This window comes from Equus caballus, chromosome 17, assembly GCF_041296265.1.
Source record: "Equus caballus isolate H_3958 breed thoroughbred chromosome 17, TB-T2T, whole genome shotgun sequence".
Classification (NCBI taxonomy): Eukaryota; Metazoa; Chordata; class Mammalia; order Perissodactyla; family Equidae; genus Equus; species Equus caballus.
The window spans coordinates 89951073-89972417 of record NC_091700.1 but is presented as its reverse complement, the minus strand read 5'-3'; the positions used below and the strand labels follow the sequence as shown (position 1 = coordinate 89972417).

The 21345-nt window shown below is 49.9% G+C and overlaps 2 protein-coding genes and 1 long non-coding RNA gene across 47 annotated transcripts in view; 1 reads left to right on the top strand and 2 right to left on the bottom strand.

The window, feature by feature from the left end:
• LOC138918563 (uncharacterized) overlaps positions 1 to 11947 on the bottom strand; it is a 41619-nt gene extending 29672 nt beyond the window's left edge. Inside the window, exon 1 of the long non-coding RNA XR_011428073.1 lies at positions 11876 to 11947. This is a non-coding gene — a long non-coding RNA (uncharacterized lncRNA). The remainder of the gene's footprint in view (positions 1 to 11875) is intronic.
• The window catches only part of GGACT (gamma-glutamylamine cyclotransferase), a 47520-nt gene extending 34022 nt beyond the window's left edge, over positions 1 to 13498 (top strand). For 14 of the 38 annotated variants that reach the window (XM_023621786.2, XM_023621793.2, XM_070240432.1 and 11 more), the window contains one exon: positions 12511 to 13498. In XM_023621786.2, coding sequence (XP_023477554.1) covers positions 12511 to 12995 — 485 coding nt within the window. In that variant the 3' untranslated portion in view covers positions 12996 to 13498. Of the gene's footprint in view, positions 1 to 3322; positions 3377 to 9908; positions 10111 to 10376; positions 10535 to 12426 lie in introns of those variants that run through there. The other 24 variants (XM_070240451.1, XM_023621785.2, XM_070240425.1 and 21 more) reach the window with 6 other exon arrangements.
• Positions 13499 to 14671: 1173 nt separating this feature from the next.
• PCCA (propionyl-CoA carboxylase subunit alpha) overlaps positions 14672 to 21345 on the bottom strand; it is a 416667-nt gene continuing 409993 nt past the window's right edge. For all 8 annotated transcript variants that reach the window (XR_011428069.1, XM_023621782.2, XM_070240419.1 and 5 more), the window contains 2 exons: positions 17893 to 17970; positions 14672 to 15017 (listed from right to left, as the gene is read on the bottom strand). Coding sequence is in view for 7 of the 8 variants with exons in the window: in XM_023621782.2 (XP_023477550.1) it covers positions 14949 to 15017; positions 17893 to 17970 (147 nt within the window). In the remaining variant the exon portion in view is untranslated. The remainder of the gene's footprint in view (positions 15018 to 17892; positions 17971 to 21345) is intronic.

Here is a 21345-nt window from a genome sequence, read left to right as displayed (position 1 = left end):
GGAGAAGCTAGGGAGGGGAGGCGATCTCGTCATTTGAGCATTAACTCGAGAACGTGAGTGAAGCATTTCGAGTGGCTCTCAGTCCTGGGTGGCCAGCGTTTGTATCTTCCCCTCGGAGCCGCAGGTGGGCAGCGCGCAGAGCCCAGGCTCCTGAAGCCACAGCCTCAGGGCGCTGGGCTCTTTCTCGCTGGGGTCAGATCTGCTGTTTCTCCACTACCACCTGCTGCAGCACATGTTCTGGCTCTGGCGGGGGTCCAGGCCTCTCCTGAGCTTTCTGCTCCTTGTGCCTCATTCCAGAAGCCAGTGGAGGCTGCAGCCCCTCCTCTCCCAACCATGCCTGGTATTTGGGACCGTGGCCCTGCAGACCTGGCCAGTTCGCCATCCTGCCTCTTTCCGTAGAGCCTTTCCTGACCCGGTGTTTGGGCCGGTCCTTTGCAGACTTTCAGAGCAGGCCTGGGAGTGTAGGGGGATGGTCACGTCTCCCTTGGTGCTCACTGTATATTTTAAAGACGGTAATACAATTGTCTTTAAAGTGGTGCGGCATTAAAAAAATCACTTTTGGGGCCAGCCTTGTGCCATAATGGTTAAGTCTGGCACACTCTGCTTTGGCAGCCTGGGTTCAGAGGTTTGGATTCCTGGCCCAGGCCTACACCACTTGTCAGCCATGCTGTGGTGGCATCCCACATATAAAGTCGAGGAAGATTGGCAACAAATGTTAGCTCAGGACTAATCTTCCTCAAGCAAAAAAAAAAGAGGGAGATTGGCAACAAATGTTAGCTCAGGACTAATCTTCCTCAAGCAAAAAAAAAAGAGGGAGATTGGCAACAAATGTTAGCTCAGGACTAATCTTCCTCAAGCAAAAAAAAAAGAGGAAGATTGGCAACAAATGTTAGCTCAGGACTAATCTTCCTCAGTGAAAAAAAAAAAAGAAAGAAAGAAAAAGAAAAAAACCCCTTTTTTTTAAAATAAAATTTTTGGTATGGCCAAAGAGTAAAAACCCATGGAATGGCTGCCGAGGCAGAGTTCAGAGGACATAGTGTGGCATCAGGGACCATGAAGCGCCTGTCTGTTTTCCCAGACTTATGAGGGTTCAGGGTTTGAAGGAGCGACTGTGAGTGGAGACCCTAACTTCTTAATTTCAAAGGCACCAATATTTCACCCAAGCTGCTCCGTTAACGTAAGAAAGGTGTTTTGCCCTAAACCTTTCCGGGGTATTCAGGGGGATGGCAAGGGCTCGCCCCAGGCAGGAAGCCCTTGTCATTGCTATAAAGAAACGAGTAAGCAAGAGCATGAGAATCAGATCACCGGCAGGATGCGGCCAAGCCTCCCGGCCTGCTGCCTGCCAGCGCCCGACGGGAGAGTGACGTGACCCGGGGGCCTCATGCTCGTAGGCCCAGCTCCAGTTTAAAGTTCAAGGCGTTTTGTTTTTTCACCTGTTTCCTACAGTTCTAAGAAACTTCTGAAGAATTAATGTGTAACCCTATCAGACACTCAGGCGCTTTCTCAAGGGGAAATAATGTTACAGTAGGAAGGGAGAGAAGTGGCTACTTGACTGAGATTCGAGAAGGTTTCTATGAAATAAGACTCCTCTCTAGAGCAGACGTGCACAACATCATATGTGCTTTTTACTAAGATTGGACCACACGTAGTAACGTCCGCCTCTGCTAACGGGTGCGCTGCCCGGGGTGGCTGCTGGGGGCCACGTAACGACTAACTGGGCCTCACTTGTGACATGGTGCCCTTCACGAATTTGGTGGCACGAGGGTTCTTCTGGAGCCGACTTTGACATGACATGTTGAACTGTGAAAGCTAATTTATACAGCAGATGGGAAGACAGAGAGAAGACGGAGCTGCATGGCAGCTCTGGGGCAGGTGTTTCTGGTTCCAAAACAGCTCAGTGTCCAGCCAGCGGTGAGGGGCAGAGCTGGCTCCTCAGGGCCTTAATTGTGTGCGACCCAAATCCAGTCACTTCACCTGTCCTTTCTCACACAGTCTTAACTTGACAACGGACAATAAACATTGTTAGTGGCTTAATGATTTATCACTCGGAGAACACAGACAGAAGTGATGACATACAGATTTTACTGACATTTCCTTGTAACATTAAATTTTAGTACAGTTTGAAAATGTTATGGAGACACCGTTTTTAAAAGGTTGTTTTCATGTTAGAAACTGGTGTCCATTTAAGTTGTTTTGCAGATTAGTTTAAGAAGAGTTAAATATTAGCTCTTTTCTTGCTTGGTTCACCTGGTATGTGTGTTTCTAAATATGGTCTAGGCATATGCACTAGTTTTAATTTGTAAACTAGCATAATAAATGCTTAAATTAAATCCCGCCTTTTACAAATTCTTACCACCAGGTGGCTAAGGAAAAAAATTAAGCAGGAAAAATCCAACAATTATGAAGGACTTGTAATCACTTTCAATTTCTGCTTCAGCGATGAATGTGAAACTGTGGATGGACTGTGTTTCAAGAAAGAAAACTGCTGAGTCAGTGAGAGGCTTTTCCGGCAGCACCAGGCCAGGGGAACATTTCCATGAGGGTTTTTGTTTTCTTACATATTGACAATGTTAAACACACCAAATTTCGCTGAAGTAATAAAAGTTTTCGAGACTCTCCCTGAGCCTGTTCCACCTCCTTGTGACCCCTGGATGTCCACATTATTCCGACCAGTTGGGTTTGGGACAAGGGTTCAGCTCTTGGGCTTTTTGATTCCCAAATGGAAGGTGACCAAGTCCTGACCACAGCAGTGGCCTCCCACTCAGTCCTTTACATGTCGGTAACGTTGCTTACAGAGATGTTCCTTGAATTCATTTAGAATCAGCACCAAGACTCAAAAGTAAAATTTGCTAAATTGCGTGTTAATATCTCACAGGTCTCTTTCATTGGTTCTGTATATTAATGGTAAGACACTATAGGGGAATTCCTGCATGGGGGATGGTGACATACAGGCAGGAAGACACTTTTAGACTTCTTTTCATGGAATCCATCAGTTAGAGTAAGGATGGCACCGCGTGGCAGAAGCCATGCCCCCGTCCCTCATGTTCCTGAGGCACCTTGAGAACGGCGGGATCTTGTTCCACGAATACAAAACCCACCACCTTGCCTCGCCAGTGCTTCGTGTGGCTGCTCAACTTCTGTGCATTCCAGTTTGCCCTTCAATTCTCTAATTTATTAATTTTGACAAGTAACCTCTTGGCTGTACACGGTTTTATTCACAATTCGTTTTTCTGATTCAAAGTGAGCAGGAGGACTTAATCCTCTAATGGGAATTAATTGCTTGTTTGAGTGCTTAACTCTGATCCTTTCTCAATCCCCACAGGCATGAGTTTCTTCCTGAAGGATCTGTGTTTGTTGTTCAAAACACAATCAGAAGGTAATGATGTTTTTCTTGTGAAAGGAGCCAGAATGCAGAATAATAATTTTCTTTGTTTATTACAGAAGAGGTATTCTCAAACCAATATTATAAAGGATACAATTCAATAGATAACATAGAGAAAATTATAATTTAGTCATTCTAGCAAGCTACATTATTTCCTAGAAAAGAAGTTTAATTTTTATTGCTAGTGTTTCTTTTATGGAAATAGGCCATCATCTTCTGCAGAAAACAGTTACGGAACTGATTTTCTCCAGAGTTGGAATTAACATCGTGCGACCTAACCACGATCGTGTCTCTCTAATAGCACCTTCCCAGGTATTCTTCTTGTCTCTGAAAATCATTTAGGCCACAACCAACACTTGATATGGCTCGATTCCCTCTTCTATCTATTAGGTAGAGTGTTCCTTTTTGTCTTATTTTTTTAAGGGGCTTTATTGAGAAGAATATAAGCTAGCAGGTGTTTTTATAGGATCTTGACAAGGAAGGAGTTGGGGTGGAGGACTTAGGAGGGAGCAGCATCAAGGGGAGGAGAGAGAATTAACATTCACTGGGTGCTGAGGCCTGGCACCCAGTCGGCAGTCAGCAGAGATTAGCTCTTAGGGAGATTGGATGAACCTCATTTTAAAAAGCAGGAATAGAAGCTCAGAGGGTTTTAATAACTTTCCCAAAGACCCACAGCTGCCAAGTGGTAGGGGTGAGAGTTCGATTCAGGCCTGTCATTGTGCCACAGTGCATTTCTTTACACTTATCATGCATTGTGTCCTTAAATGTCCAGCTACAGAATGCTGAGGCCGTCCTGCCTGATGATGTTCCCTGCAGGGGCTGGCCTGACCTGACCGTCAGTGTCCCAGAACAGGCCTACCTGGGAGGGTCTACTTCACAATAAAGCAGAGGTGGAGCCACTCCTAAAGGGCACTCTTTAGTTTGCTCTGGAAAAGCCCAAATGGCTCACCTAGAGGTGTTTCTATCCATTATTTATTAAACCAAGCTCTTGCATTTTATCCAAGACTCTGAACGTAACCCAGTGTCATGGAAGAAACTACATGGCAGGAAGGGGACGAGGTTAAAGACGTAGTAACATATGAGCCTCAGAAGGTAGCATGCCCTTCTGCGGTGGCAGTGCCACCCTTCCTAGCCTGGCCCAGGGGCACCGTGTGTTAGGAGGATACCAGTGTCTCCAGGCCTCAATGAATCACAGGCATACTCTGAGTTAGCCCTGGCTGCAGTTCTGAGAGGATCTGGCCAATGTAATAGACGTTTCACATGTTCTGTGGGCTGTGACCCCCACAGCAGCTCTTGGAAATCGGCTGAGAATGACAGACAAGGAACAAGAGTATAGGGAGACAAGGAACTCAAAGGGGAAAAACAAATTAAACCCAAAGCTAGCAGAAGGAAGAAAATGATAAAGATTAGAGCAGAGATGAACAATAGAGAAAATCAATGAAACCAAGAGTTGGTTCTTTGAAAATATCAACAAAGTTGACAGACTTTCAGCTAGATTAAGAAAAAAGAGAAGATAAAATAACTAAAATTGGAAATGAAAAGGGACGTTACAACCCATTTTACAGAAATAAAAAGGATTATCAGAGAACACTATGAACAATTGTATGCCAACAAATTGGATAACCTAAATGAAATGGATGAATTCCTAGAAACACACAACCTACTAAGACTGAACCATGATGAAATAGAAAAGCTGAACAGACCTATAACCAATAAGTAGATTGGCTCAGTAATCAAAAACCTCCCAACAAAGAAAAGCCCAGAACCAGATGGCTTCACTGGTGAGTTCTACCGGCGGTGTCAAGAGAATCAGCACTGATCCTCCTCACATTCTTCCCGGAAGTTGAAGAGGAGGGAACACTTCCAAACTCATTCAATGAGACCAGCACTACCCTGACACCAAAGCCAGACAAAGACACTATGAGAAAACTACAGACTCATATCCCTGATGAAGATTGATGCAAAAATCCTAAACAAAATACTAGCAAACAAAATTCAACAGCACATTGAAAGGATTATCTACTGTGACCAAGTGGGATTTATTCCTGGAATGCAAGGATGGTTCAACATAGGAAAATCAGTCAGTGTAATACATAACATTAATAAATAGAATGAAGGGGAAAAACTGGATGATCATCTCAATTGATACAGACAAAACATTTGACAAGATTCAACACCATTTGATGCTAAAAACACTGGAAACTACCTCAACATAATGGAAGCTATATATGAAAAGCCCCCTGCTAATGTCATACTCAGTGAAAGACAAAGCTTTTCCTCTAAGGTCAGGAACAAGATAAGGATGTTTGCTTTCACCTCTTCCATTCAACATAGTACTAGAAGTCCTGCTTGGAACAATCAGGCAAGAAAAACTAGTAAAAGACATCCAGATTGGAAAGGCAGAAGTAAAATTTTCTCCGTTCACACGATCTTATATGTAGAAAACCCTAACATTTCCACAAGAAAATTGTTAGAACTAATAAATGAATTCAGCAAAGTTTCAGGATACAAAATCAGTGCACGAAAATCAGTTGCATTTCTGGGGCCAGCCCAATAGCCTAGCAGTTAAATTCACATGCTCTGCTTCTGCGGCCCAGGGTTCCCTGGTTTGGATTCCTGGTTTGGTTCCCTGGGTGTGGACCTATGTACCTGTTACCAAGCCATTCTGTGGCAGGTGTCCCACATATAAAAAGTAGAAGATGGACACGGATATTAGCTTAGGGCCAATCTTCCTCAAAAAAGAAAAACAGTTGCATTTCTATACATTAACAATAAACAATCTGAAAATTAAAACACTTCCACTTATAACATGAAAAAGAATAAAATACTTAGGAATAAACTTAATCAAGTAAGTGAAAGACTTCTACACTGAAAACTTCAAAACATTGCTGAAAGAAATTAAATAAATGGAGAGACACCTGTTCATCGATTGGAAGACTTCATATTGTTAAGAGGTCACTGCTACCCAAAGCGATCCGCAGATTCAGTGCGGGTCTTATCAAAATTCTCAACAGCACTTTTTTGCAGAAATAGAAAAATCCATCTGGAGATTCATGGAATTTCAAGGGACCCCAAATAAACAAAGCAATCTTGAAAAGGAATAACAAAACAAAACAAAACCAAAACATAGACAATAACTGGTGCTGACAAGGATATGGAGAAATTGGGACCCTTGTGCACTGTTAGTGGGAATGTAAAATGGTGCAGCCACTATAGAAAACAGTATAGAAGTTCCTCAAAAAAATTAAACATAGAATTACCATATGATCTAGCAATCCCGTTTCTGGGTGTGTATCCAAAATTATTAAAAGCAGAGGCTTGAAGAGATAGCTGTACAGCAGCGTTTATGGCAGCATTATTCACAGTAGCCAAGCAGGGGAAGCAAGCCATTCACTGATTCAGTCCATTGACTGATTGTCCATTGATGGATGAACAAAATGTGGTATATGCATGTGATGGAATATTATTCAGCCTTAAGTAATTTAGGAAGGAAATTCTAACATATGCTATAACACAGATGAATCTTGACATTATGCGAAGTGGAATAAGCCAGACACTAAAAGACAAATACTGTATAATTTCACTTACATGCAGTACCTCAAGTAGTCAGACTCATAGAGACAGAAAGTAGCATGTGGTTGCCAGGGGCGAGCAAGACGGGGATTGGGCTGAGGGGGTGGGTGGTTACTGCCAATAGGTACAGAGTTCCAGTTTCACAAGATGAAGAGAGTTCTGGAGACGGATAGTGGTGATGGTTGCACAACAATGTGAACGTACTTACCACTACTGAACTGAAATGGTTAAGATGGTAAATTTCATGTTTTGTGTATTTTACCATAATTTCTTAAAATCCAAAATAAACAAGTGGGGAAAAAAGAGCATGATGGGGGCAGAGCCCTGTGCACCCTGTCGCTGCCACTGCTGAGCCTGTGTCCCAGGCTGTGCTTGACGGCTCGCCCCTCGGCCCTGGGGTCCGTCTGAAGAGCAGAGCCCTGAGGCTTTCGGAGTCCCCCCCCCCGGGGTCCAGTTCCTGGTGCTGCCTCACGTGAGCTCTGCCTGGAGCCCTCATCGAGGCCACCTTGGTTTCCTCATCTGTTAAGTGGTGATAACACCACCACAGAGTGTCAAGGATTCGAGAAGCTGAGGTGACACATGGCACTCAGCACAGGGCCCAGGGCACTCAGGTGGTGCTCAGCAGAGGTGTGCACAGGCCCCCCAGAGGACCCAAAGCTGCTGCTGGGCGCCAATGCCCTGGAACCGGGTCATCGCTGGGATTTAGTCAGCCCCCTCAGGAACACCATCCTCCACGAGTCTCTCTGACCAGACTTCTTGCCCTCCTTCCTGGCTCCCTAAGCCGCTGTCACTCTTGGATGTAGGATTCCTTTCCTTGCTTTGCAGCTGAATCAGGAAAACAGCATCCTTCGCGGAGAGCCTGCTCTGAGCCGGCACCTGACAGCTGACTCCAGCGCTAGGCTTTTTCCAGTAGGATGGTTCTAAACTTCTTCCGTTTTGCAAGTCCTCACCCCTGGTGCCACCTCTCCCCATCCCGGAGAGACGACATGTCCTCGTAGTTTAAGGAAAGGCCCGGCAGCCGTGCATGCAGGTCCCGCCGCCGCCCCTCCTGAGGCAGTCCCTGCATTGTGCCCGGGGTGCCGCTCCGTCCTCGCTCCACGTTTGAAGCCGCCTGTTGACGAGTCTGTCTCCCCGTGACCTTCCCAGAGGGCGGGGCGTGTCCCCTTCCTTGTGCATCCCCGCGCTCGGCGTGGGCCTCTGGCTGCGCAGCCCTCTGCTCCCCCTTCCGCTCTTCCCTGGCGGAGGCGAGTCCCCCAGCCCCTGCCTGGCTCCTTGAGCCACCGCCAGGCCTCTCTGGTGCCCACGACTGCTGCCTCACTGGCTTTCCCGTGGTGGCCTAAACCATGTACTCGAGTCCACTGTACCCCAACAAACTCTTCTCACCAGCCGTCTAAGCAAGCAGCTCCTGAACCGCCGCTTCTGTTTCCCATCAAGCCTCTGGAGGGCCGAGGGGCCGAGGGCCCTGTGAAAGGGCTGGTGGTGCAGTGGGCGGCACCGCGGGAGAAGGTGCCGGGGAACACGCTCCTTTACGCCTCCTTCCTCCCTAGATGTCACTCCTGACCGCAAAAGACAAGATGAGGGAGGGCAGCAAGGTTCTGGAAGATCGGAAACAGAAATGAATGGTAGCTGACGTAGCAGCCTGCAGAAACCTGGAACCTAAGCCCCTGCTTGGTGGGAAGCTCGCCCAGTGGTGCCGTGGGCCGCCAGGGCAACTCAGCTCCTGGGGTGCCGTAGAGGCAGAAAAGGGGGAGGGGGGAAAGTCAGGACCCAGAGCAGAGACCCCCAGGCTCCTCTGCCAGCAGGGGCCACGAGGTACTGTCCAGGGAGGCCTAGCCTGGGGCCTACCTGAGCCTGGCTGAGGGGTACCCTGAAAACGGGGTTGGGGGAAGGCTGCACACCTGCAGCCCCCAATCCTGTCCCCAGAGCCCCACGACGAGGCCTTGCTGACCGTCAGGCCCCCTCCCCTCACTCGAGCTTCAGTTTCCTATATGGCATCTCACTTTTCAACATGGAAGACCAGCCAGGAGGCCCTACGTGTGAAGGAAACCTCTTAAAGAAACATGCCAAAACAGAGAAAAGGGGAATTGAGGAGAAAGAGAGGCAGTGCAGGGAAGATGAAAACTTAAAGGAAACCCAAAGCCATGACAATGTCCCCCCGAAGATGAGAGATGGTCTTGTGCCATGAAAGGACAGGATGCTAACAAAATGAGAGAACAAGAAAAAGATCTTGGGAATAAGTGTGATGGCAAAAATTTTTTTAAAATTAATAGAATTGGAAGATAAAGTAGAATATAAAGGAAAATACCTGGAAAAAAGGAGAAAAAAAATTGGAAGAGTAATCCAGGAAATGCAACATCTTGAGTATTAGGAAATCCAGAAAACAAACAAGAAGTAAGGAGAAGGAAGAAAATTCCCCATGATCCAAGACAATGAGTTTCCAAATGGAAATTGCTGGCATAGCACATGAAAAAAACCGACGTGAAAGTACATCATCACAGACTCTCAGAATCCAAGGATGAAAGGGAAGACCTTAAGAGCCTCCGGAGAGAAAAGCTAGAGACCTGTACAAGGATTGTGGGTCCCAGTGGAACCCGACTGCTCAGCAAGAACTTCTGGAATTAGAAAACCAAGAAGAAATGCCTTTAGAGTTCTGAAGGGAATTATTTCTAGAATATTCTGTATTGTTAATCCAGGGCGGAAAAGAATAAGCTTCAGTAAAGCAAGGGAGTCAACCAAGAAGGGGCCATGGGACCCAGGGACCCCTGGGCTCTGGCACAGGATGAGGCTCAGGGAAGTGGGAGGGGACGTCCCGGATGGCAGCCGTCCCGAGGCCCCAGGCTGGAGCAGGATGGGCCCCGGGAGCGATGGCTCCAGGGAAAAACAGAACCCATGATGGTCAAGGCCAAGGATTCCTACAGCGCTTGCAAAAAATGTGAGGGCCATCACTGTCAGAGAAACTTGAGCAAAGAGCAAGAAAAAAAGTGAAGTAAATTTTAATTCCAAGAAAAACAAAAAGTCGTCCAAGAAAGGAAATTAATCATAGTACACTATGTGCCTTATCTGGGAACAGCGTTACTGAGTTCTAATGCTGAACTGAATATGGATTGACCAGAAATCGTGAGATGAGTCTGCTGGAGGAACGTGGGGCCGAGAGTGTGAGTTGTTTGGGGCGCGTGGGTGGGAGCCGCCGTGGGCTTCAGGAGCGAAAGGAAGCGCAGCGAACATTTAAAGCAGGTCTCCCGCGCTGCAGCACCGGCTGGTGGGAATTCAGGCAGCCATCGCAGTGGTCCTCCAGGCAGGGTGCTGTTATTACTTTTATAGTTGAGGAAGCCGAGGCACAAAGAGGTTAAGTGGTTTGCCTAAAGTCACACCGTTAATAAGTGTCTAGCCAGGATTTCAACCCAGGCAAATTGGTTCTAAAGTCTGCTTTAAACCACTATGCTCACCTGCTTTTAGGGTAAGAAGGCAAACAATTTAAAACATGAAGCAATAGCAGAATAAGTAACCAAGAATATGGAGATGAAGACCAAATGCAACAGTTAAAAGGCTGAAAGTGTCGCCTCAAGGGAGTGGCAAGGGGTAGGAATTTCGTTTTTCTTGTAAGATTATTCCACTTTTTCCTCAGGGACACGTGTTACTTCGAAAATGTGATCAAAGGGGGGAAATGCCTGGGCGCAGGGAGGAGAGCAGGGCTCCACCCTGAGACCCGGCTGCTGGCCCACGGTTCCCGAGCTCCCTTCCAGCCCTCCCCGTGTGGCCGTGAGCAAGACACGCACCGTCCAGAGCAGCCCGGGGGCGGGCAGGGCCGGGGACAGGCTGGAGGGAACAGAGTAGCGGGCCCGTTAGGGGACAGACCTCGGGCAAGCGAGGGTGGCAGAGGGGAGGCGGGTGAGAAGTCTGGCCCCTGGAGGACCTGGAGGCGGTGCAGACAGAAGGTGCTGGAAGACAGGATGCGAGTGTGGGAGAGCCGTTGGGTGGCTCCTGCCCAGCGCTGCTCTCCAGGCTGCCACACAGCCTGTCCAACCCACTGCCATCCTCTGGGCCCTGGGCTTCCTGGAGACGGTCCCTGCGTCCCTGTCACTGTGAGGAGGCTCCGGGCGCGTCCTGACGCCCTCTCGGGTCCCCCCCGCGCCAGCAGCAGTCCTGCGCGTCACTGCAGGGCCTGCGGCTCCTCTTCCGGTTCCGCTTCCCTCCGCGCCTGCCCTTCCAGGCTCTTCCAGATCCCTGTCCCGACCGAGGCGCGCCGCCCCTTCCAGCCCCGCACTCTCACTTGACCTTCCCCTGTTGTGAGAGTCCCCGGAACTAGAGCTCCCGTCGTTCCCGGTCCTGCTCGGGTCGGCTGTCACGTGCTCAGAGTGCGTGTGCCCAGCCAGCCTTGCGTTCCCCCACGGCCAGGCCTCTCCGAGTGCCGTTTGCCCGAAACCCATGGGAGTCTCGACATTGCACAGAGCGGTGCCCGAGACCCGGGCCGCGGGGGGCGCAGGGGGACGAGCTGTGTTGGGCCGTGGGGGCCGCCCGCCACCCCGAGGCCCTGAAAAGGGGCTCAAGGGCGAGACCCCAGAGTGGCCGTGGGTTGCTGAGAAGAGAGTGGAAGTCCTGCGAGTTGTGTGACTTCCTCAAGGGCCACTTGGCCACGCGCTTGGGGACAGCGCTCTCTGGGCACACCCCGGTGTCCAGGGGGCGTCGCTTCCGCGCATTCCTGGCCGGTCGGTCGTGCGCTGCCGCTGGCAGGTGGGCGCGCCGGTCCTTTGCCGCGGGTCTCGCGGCGGTGGGGACGGGGCAGCGACACGCCGGGCGCGAGCAGGGCCACCCCCGTTTAACTTTCATTCCCTTTTGTGTCTGAGTCACTCTTACACAAATCACTTTTGTGGATTATGTAACAATCTGTGGCCGGGACCCAGGCGAGTGGTAAATATTTACCTTCACATCGGAGCCAAGGTCGCCGCGCTGAGTCACGGTGAGTCACAGGGAAGCGGCATTACCCTCCAGGACCTTGAAAAAGGACACCGAAAGGTGCGACTGTTCAAGTCTGGCTGGGTTATACTGCCAGGACCAGAATGTCAATTTACTGAGTTCTCTCTTGTAGCCGATTACAGGTGACTATTTTACACACACACACACACACACAGTGTGTATAGAGAGAGACATACTTGCTTGTCATTATTTCTCTTTCCTATAACATTTATTGTGTAATTTTTCAAGTCCCTTTAAAAAAAAGGTTGAAAACTAACTGCTCTAAAAAACAGCAGTTCTGCAGGGCTCGATCCCAGGACAGGCTGTCTCCATCTGATAAGTTCTTAAAATGAGTGCCTTCTCCCAGAATACTGACTATCCAGTCTGGGCGGGTGGTGTTCCCTGGAGCCTCAGAGCCCAGCAGGCGGTCAGGAGTGGTGGGCTCTGGGTGGCACTGGGCGTTGGGAGCAGCTGCTCACCCACGCAGCCTGAACCGTGTACCCTCTGGTCCTTCCCAGTTTCCAACCCCTGCTGAGACCGAAGCCCCCGCCGGGTTCTGACTCTAGACCACCGACCTAGTCTGCGTCCTTTCTCCTCTGCAGCATCCCCGGCCGGCATGACCCACGTGTTCGTGTACGGGACCCTGAAGAGAGGCCAGCCCAACCACAAAGTGCTGCTGGGCGGCACCCACGGCCGCGCCGCCTTCCAGGGCCGGGGCCGCACGGCGGAGCCGTACCCCTTGGTGATCGCTGGAGAACACAACGTCCCGCGTCTGCTCAACGTCCCGGGGCAGGGCCACCGCGTGGTCGGGGAGATCTACGCCGTGGACGAGCAGATGCTGCGCTTCCTCGATGAGTTCGAAGGCTGCCCAGACATGTACCAGCGCACCCCGCTGCCGATCGCGGTCCTCGAGTGGGAGGGCACACGCGGCGCCCCCAGGGAGACGCCCGCTGCCGACAGGACCGTGCAGTGCTTCGTGTACAGCACGGCCACCTTCCCGCCCGAGTGGCTGCACCTCCCGTACCACGACAATTACGACTCTCAGGGGCAGCACGGGCTTCGCTATAATCCCCGGGAGAACAGATGAGAAGTTCCCGGACGCTCATGGGCGGAGGGCAGAGGACCGTAAGATGGCCTCGGCGCGGTCCGCACTCGCCGAGTGTGGGGGGCAGTCATGCCCTTTGAACCAAGTGTTTGTCAAACGCAGTCTGTGGGGAAAGGAACAGTCCCTCTCTCAATGCAGCAGTTCCCAAGCCATCTCACAAGACCGCGCCCTGACATCCCCCTCGGCCCGCCCCGTTCCTTGCGGCCTAAAGAGCGCCGTGAGCTTGGATGTGCTGGGTAAGAAAAATTAGGATTTTGTTTCCCTAACTGACATTTCAGGAACTCATATGTTCTCATCCTTTTCTTTTTTTCTTCTTTGTGCTTTGCTTTAATCTGAAGATAACATTTAAAATGATCGTAAAGACCATGTGTTGCAGCTAGATTTTGGCAGCCCTACTGTACTGATTCTGACCTGTAGCACTAAGAAAAAAAATTTTAAGCTCATTTTGAATGTCTCAATGTAATAAAAGAAACTCAAGAAAAACATGCCGTATTTTGGAGTAGTTTTGGAGTATATATAACATCGTTCTTCACAATTTCCAGATCAAGCTTATTAAAAACGATTCTTAAAGATGATTTAAACTTAAACTAGATGCTTTGGGGAATCAAATATAAAAGTGTTTGTTAGTGCTATTGTTGGCCCTTTTTTGGGTCTACTTATTTGGTAGAAGGTTCTTTTCCTTCTAATCCAGCAAAATAACAAGCACCCACTTGCTGGCAGACGGTAGCTGAACACCCTGATGTCAGATGGAAGCCCACCCAAGCCTGGAGCCCAGCGGCAAGGTCCCAGCGCTGCCTCCCCAAGGGAGCGGCATTTGGGGGTGGGCCTTTCAGAGAGGACCCAGCACATTAGTAATTTGTTCTTCAGGCCTGACAGAAAGCTTAGCTTCCAAATACAAACAGCACTTAAAATAATTTTAGCAACGCACGAAGTACCAATTACTACCACCTCCATCTGATAATCTGTCAGCGTGGATTCAAATCAGTGCACGACTCTGCCTCTCCCTCCTTATCCGCCGAGTATGAAATGTATTCCAAGAATTTCAAAACCAAATGAAAATGCAGCTGCTGCGCCTCAGGACCCCTGTTCTCTGTCGAGAGAGCTTACTCTCCAACTTAATGGTAGACTGTGCTCGCTAACTGCATCGGGCACAAAAACGTGATCATTATTTTTAGCCCTTTTTTCTTAATTGGAAACTTGCTTCACAGAAACACAAAAAGGCGAGGATGGGTATCAGCTGAGGAGCTTGTGGCAGCCCCACCCGCTACAGTTGGGGTGAGGGAGCCCCGAGCAGAGCCTGTGGGATGGGGAAGGGGGGACCGTGAGTCAGCGCTCCCTAAGGTGATGCCTCCGGGGATCCAGCACTCACCCGGGAGGGTGAGCCACGCAGGAGGGGTCGCCAGAATCATCATCTGTGCCATGTGGGCTTTAGGAAGTTATGGACAACCACAGGCGGGGTGAGGTCCTCAACCCGGAGGAAGCAGGTGATGAGATTATAAAGTGGCAAATGCTAATTTAGTGAAACCGAAGGCAAAGAACTGGGATTTATATAAATTTTTCTCAAGGACCACAATGAAACACTAGTATTTAAAGTCTACTGGCACAGCTCATAGCCTCTTATGTACATTGTCTTCATTCAAAAAAAGGGCAAACTAATATTTAGACAAATGCTCAGTTTTATTGATTTAATTTTGACATTAGGAAATCTCACAGCAGAAGTACAAATCATATGTACAAGTATTTATATCAATAAAAATTTCCATTGGTGATTTTTTGGCAGAACGTTGGTTTCTGACTATATGTGGAATAAATATGACCATGTAAAATCTGCCGCACAGGGGTGTTCCTGCAAAAGGCTTGAGTAAATTGCGTGTGAGAGAATCATAATACAAATGGCTAATTAAATTGGGTGATGACTGAAAGGCTATAAATACTTCATTCCAGTTCCACGAGCAGATCTCCTTCCCCAACTGTGTCTCCAGCTTTACAATGCACCAATTTCACCTTGAATTAAAAAAAGGGGGGAGGGGTAAGAATCATTAACTAGACCAGGAGGGAGCAATCTCGTCATTCGTTTCTGGAAATGAAGAGACAGGCTGGCGGGCCCTGGAGCACGGGTAGAGCACTTGGTGGCCCAGCAGAGGGGACTGAGTGCACAGGGACATCCTCGTGGAGGGCCGTGACTCGCCACCTTCCCCTCTCCCGTCCTTGTCCGTCCTGAAAGTCACTGGTCCAAGGGAATTTCTGCTGTCGCGTGCCCGCTGGCCCTCGCACGGGGTGCACCTGGGGCTGCAGCCAGCATCCCCAAAGCCAAAAGTGTTTCTGCTGGATGACTCTCAACAGGCAGCCCTCCCAGCCTCTCTCATGGTTTCAGGTCGTAGAAACGTTCTCTGAGAATTAATGGTACACTTAGTTTAGTGTCAAAAAAAAAAAAAATACAAGAATCAAAACAGGTGGGGACCGGCCCCGTGGCCGAGTGGTTAAGTTCGTGCGCTCCACTTCAACAGCCCAGGGTTTCGCCGGTTCGGATCCTGGGCGCGGACATGGCACCGCTCATCAGTCCACGCTGAGGTGGCGTCCCACATGCCACAACTAGAAGGACCCACAACTAAAAATACACAACTATGTACCAGGGGGCTTTGGGGAGAAAAAGGAAAAATAAAATCTTAAAAAAAAATGTTACTGAATATAATGTTGGGGAAAAAAAAAAAAAGAATGAGAACAGGTGCTAACTAACAGGAGAAACGCCCTAACCTGCTGGCACACTTCCTTCCCAAGGGGATGAGCACTCAAAAGACGTGCGGCTGCTCGGCCGGGACTTCCTGGCGTGATGGGGGACGACCACTGAGCTCCCACAACGTTGCTACTGTTTTCATTCTACTGATTTCTCCAGATTTTAACTAAGTTTTGCTTTCCCAAATTTATGTTCAGCTTTAAAATGAGCGGGGAGGGGTTGGAGTGAGGAAGAGACAGTCATTTGACTTCCAGGAGGTTCTTGCTCAGGCATGAAAATGAACAACGGGTCAGCACTAACTGGCCATGCAGGCAAGTGGCAAAGAGGAGAAATGCTGGAGACGGCGGGTTCGGTGCCCTGGCCTGTGTCCCCACCCCTCTGCTATGAGCCAGAGGCTAGAAGGGCCTTTTCCCTTGAATTCCAGCCCGTGGTCTTTGAGGACAATGTGGACCTATGCGATGCCTACTTCAAAGGCCTCGTCGGGCAGGTGCTGTCCGCACTGAAGTGGCTGCTCTTTAGGATCTGAAGCTTCAGTGTCTGTATAGGATGTATTTTCATGGTGCTGCGTTTATCAGAGTGGGGGGCCTGTTCCCACTGTGAGCCTTTTCTCCGGGAGGAAAAACGGCCCTCCCAAATAAGAACCGCCAGCCCCCAGGTTCGCCAGGGTCTGCTCCTCTGTGCAGGGGCCTTGGCCACTCCTGGCTGCCCTGCTGGGGGTAGGAGGAAACAGGATGGGCAGGAAGGACTCCCGCTGGTAGGGGTCAGGCCAAAGTACAAATTCACCAGAGCCCACGAGCACCCTGAAGGCAGCTCCGGGCTGCTGACGGCCTGGGAGCAGCTAAGCCTCCAGCAGGAAACCCGCCACCAGGATGTAAAATACCCTGAAGGACACGGGCTCCACACCCAGCAACCCAGTAGTACCTCAGGACCTTAGTACCTCGGTCCAGCAACACAGGCCCTTGGCATGCATCTGACCTATATTCTGGGTCCCCCTAAATGAGGCCATGTTCTCATCGTGGATGGGAATTTCATGACACTGATGCAGCATAAATGTTAAATAATCCCAAGGAACAAATATAACAATTTTTACAAGAGCAGAAACCAACATTTTCTTGTTCACTTTTAAAAAAGTAATCAGAAGTAGAAAGCAAGATTTCTAAAAAACCGCACATCATGCCATTCTCCTCTCCCAAACCCCACAAGACTAGGCGCGCCATCGGCAGCCCCCTCCACCCTGGCCAGCCAGCTCCGGGCCCCCAGCCACACACTGGGCCTCTGCCCTCCCAGCTGGGACTCAACTGGGCGTCCCCTCAGCCTGTTCTGAGCATCGGTTTCATTTTCCACTGAGGTGACAGACGGAGGCTGTGTCTCTCCGAGGCAGACTTCGCTGAGCTGACAGTTCCTCTCTGCCGGGCACCCAGGCCCCAAGGCTGTGGCTCGCTCTCCAGGCCCGGCCACAGCGCAGGGCCCGGCCAGCCTCTCTCCCTGAGTCAGACACTTCCACCCGAAACCATCCTTCAGAAAATCATCATTCTGCTATGCACAGGGTCTTTTTAGTCACAGAAAAAATTAAGGAAGTTACTACTTAAGATGACTTTTCTATTTTCTTCAAGGAGAAAATACATTTAAGAAGTTTTACTCAACAAATTTCAGTACTAACACATCTCCCTTTTTTCTCTCTTAAATCATGAAGTCCCACATGGTACATGGAGTTTTCAGCTCTTCTTGATCAAAAATTGAATTGTTCTCTTTGTGGAGAAATTACCTTGCAGAGTTACATTAATTTTTGCAGTCTCTAAAACCGTTTCCCGCTGTGCCACCTAAGTCTCAGATAACTAACTGCCTCCAAGACAGATGTAAACATTAAAAATTAAAGGCCCCTTAATTTGAAAGACATTAAGAAGAAGAACAATTGTTCTCTGACTACCTGAGCATCATCAGGCTTGGGGAAAGCCTGCTCTCCGTGAGGCGGGGCCGCGCCCATGCGGAGTGAGGAGCTCCCACCTCACTGTCCTGTCTGCAGGGGTCGGGGGGAAGAGAGCACCTCTGAGGTTCTCTTCAGGCCTAACTGTCCAAGACTCAAAGGTGGACGTCCCGCTTCCTGTCACAGAGCCGGTGTGTGCTGGCGGGAACTTGGGGACGTACCTTGCCAGTTTTCCCAGCTGTCATGCTGTTCTGCATCTTCATGGCTTCAATCACACAAATTTCCTGACCTTCTGCTACCTGGGAAACAAATAAAAAATGGACAGAAGTTTTAAAAGCATTCTAACTTCACAACAACGCTCAAGAGTGAAGCCATTAAGAAAGTCTGTGTCAGATGCTCTGAAATTCTATCCGAACGGCAGCAACGACCTCTAATACTTCATATTCCAAGTTCATCTTTCAGGGACAGCAGAGAAAGAACATTCCCTCTGTCGTGGTTAAGTCCTGGTCAGAAAAAACCCCTGATACTGGAGGATCGGGGGTGCAGGTTGTGGGGCCTGCCCTGGGAATCTGAATCTGCCTTTGCCACAGAGATGTGGCAAAAATGGAATGTTTCCCACTCACGTGAAATGTTCAGAATTGGCAAATCTCTATAGACAGAAAGATTTGTGGTTCCCAGGGGCTGGGGAGAGAGGGCAGTGATTGCTGGGTACAGGGCTTCTTTTGGGGTGATGAAAATGTTCTAAGATTGACTGGTGATGGCTGCACAACTCTGGGAATGGACCCAAACCACTGAAGGGCACACTGTCGGGTGAAAGGTATTGTAGGTGAATTTTCTCTCAGTAAAGCTGTTCTCTAAGCATGGAGTTCTGTCTATAGCCTGGAGAGCTGGGAACAGCCGAGCATCCAGGCCATGGGGACCACCGTCCCAACCTACGCAAGACATGCCGAGTCCTGAGGACGGTGTGGCACCTGGAAAGTGCAGGTGGTGATTCCCAGCGCTTTGCCCCTCCCCTGCAAGGAGACGGAGGCTCCTGCAGGCACGCTCAAGCTTCCTTTCATGAGGAGGGAAATCCAGGCAGAGCTGGGTGTGCACCCCCTGGGGTTAAACCTGGGGGTCCACCCAGAAGTCAGCTGTGACTAAAAGCTGCTCTCCTTATGCTCTTGCCTCCGCCCTCGATCAGCAAGCATCAAGGTGCTGGGCCCAGTTTTTCCCTATCTTTGTGAGAAGAGGCCTCCCAGTCTTTGAAATGGGAGAGTTGAATTTCTTAGGGCAACCGGCTGGCTGGGGTGCTGGTGGGCATCCTGGTGTGGGGCTCTGGACATTGGCACCCCACGGCTGTGCTTGTCCAGTGTCACAGAAGTGCCTGGAGAGTGTTCTTTCCTGAAATCCCCAGATGATGTCCACCCCCCCACCGCGGCCCCCCGCACGGCACCAGCTGTCTTGCTGGCAGTCGGGGCTGCCTGAGCTCCATGCATTCCTCTCCTCCGCTGATCAGGTGGTGGGCTGCTTTTTCCTGGCACAGAAATATAGGAAGAGAGGGGATGCCAACGCTCCGGTGCTGGCACGGCAGAGAGACTGTGCTGGGGAGCCGGGCTTTGTGGCTCTGTGCTCGCTGCCCTTTCTGATTCATTTTCACCTGGCATCTGCATTCCATGGGGAGGGAAGAGCTAACCAGGAGGGCTGTTCTCCAAAACGCAGAGGGACAGGAGTGAGGGCAGCTCAAAGACAATGCAGATGCCCAGTCAGGGTGTCAGAACAGCTACCCCCGCAAGTCGTCATTTGAGAGCCCTTTTCCTCCTTTCAGAGGCAGGCAGGGACCAGGCAAGATGGGAGAAAGGCGAGTTCCCTGGAGCAGCACCTCTGTGCATTTAGCTCCACACGGAAAACCCTGGTGGACCCAGACCACGGCTCTTAGAGGCTGAGGGTCCAGAGCCAGCCTCATGAACCAGCATCACAACCCAAGGGCTGGGCATTCTGGCCACAGGGCTGGGGTGGCTTTCTGAGAAATGAATCTGAAATTCAACAGTGGAAATTCTATCCAAAAATTCGTTGCCGGCTCTCCGCCTCTGGGCTCTGGTAGCTCCTTCCTTCACAGGTGGAGGAGTGCCCGTCGTGGGGGCCCGTGTGTGTTCACCTCGCACTCTCCACCCAGCCAGGCTTCCTCTGCTAGCATCTGAGAGCCCAGGGCCTGCTCAGAACCCCCGTCTCACCATCCCTGGCCCACAGACTTCTCTTAGGTGGGTACAACCTTGCTCCTCTGCAGCTGCTCAGCCACTGCCCAGCTTCCCCTGGCCAGACAGAGCGCCCCTCACTGCTGCTTTATGGGATCTTCAAGTAAGTGAATTGACAGTTAATGCAGATATGAAAAAGAGATGAACCCAGGAGATTTCCAGTGGCCACGCCAAGGGGACACAGATCTGACAACGATACCCACAGGAAACATGCAGAAGGACGGCTGGGCCTGGGCCACAGTCCCACACCAGGCTCCAGCCGGCCACACTGGAGGTTAGATCAGGGCCTGCCGGAGCCTGGGAGCCATGGGAGACAGTCAACAAGTTTATGGGGGCTCTGCTGCGGCTGCCCACCGACCATCTCTCCTGGCTGGCCCCGTGTGCTTGTTGCGTGGGTGATTTGCAAAGAGGTGACCCACAGGTGACTGCGAGTGGCAGGTCCTCAATCATTAATCAGAAAAACAGAACCTCTGACTTAGCCCAGAGATACTCAGGAGAGGTGGGCAAGTGCCACAGTTAGCCCCTCCCTTCTCTGACGCTGTGAGTCTGGTTCAAAGACGGAGCCGTGGAAGGAAGGGCTCCGGCTTCCTCTTCTCTCCCCTGTGTCTGCTGGTCTCTACTTAGAGTATTTAGCTGTCGATGGAAATCGAGTGATTCATCTCTCTCTCTGTTCACTTACGACAACCTGTTTGTAGTCTGTTTTCACTCATTTGTCCCTAAAAGAGACAGGCCTCTTGGAGGTTGCACCTGGATATCCCACAAAACAGATACATTTTGGTCAGGAGAATCATGCTGTCTCTCCACATACACACATGCAAACACGTACATGCACACGAACTTGATCTAAATTCAAGTTATTTCATCCCTCAAAAATCTAAGTCAGAACTGGATAAAGAAGATATGGTATATATACACAATGGAATACTACTCAGCCATAAAAGAGGACCAAATTGTTCCATTCGCATCAACATGGATGGACCTTGAGGATATTATGTTAAGCGAAATAAGCCAGACAGAGAAAGACGAACTCTATATGACTCCACTTATAGGTGGAAGTTAACATATAGACAAGGAGAACGGATTGGTGGTTACCAGGGGAAAGAGGGGGTGGGGGGAGGGCACACAGGGTGAAGTGGTGTACCCACAACATTACTAACAATAATGTACAACTGAAATCTCACAAGGTTGTAATCTATCATAATCTTAATTAAAAAATTTTAAAAAAATTACTATACAATAAAAAAAAAATCTAAGTCAGAAAAGCAAATATAGTGCAAACCGTAAGTCAGAGCGCACAGACAGGGCTATAATGGGTGCTCCACCAATGACTGGGCCCGCACGAGCTCTAGTTCCAACAAAACCGAGACAGCATCCCCCAGGCCTCTCACCCCACACTGGGCGCCTCCCTGTCCTGCCCGCTCCCCTGCCCTCCCGGGCTCC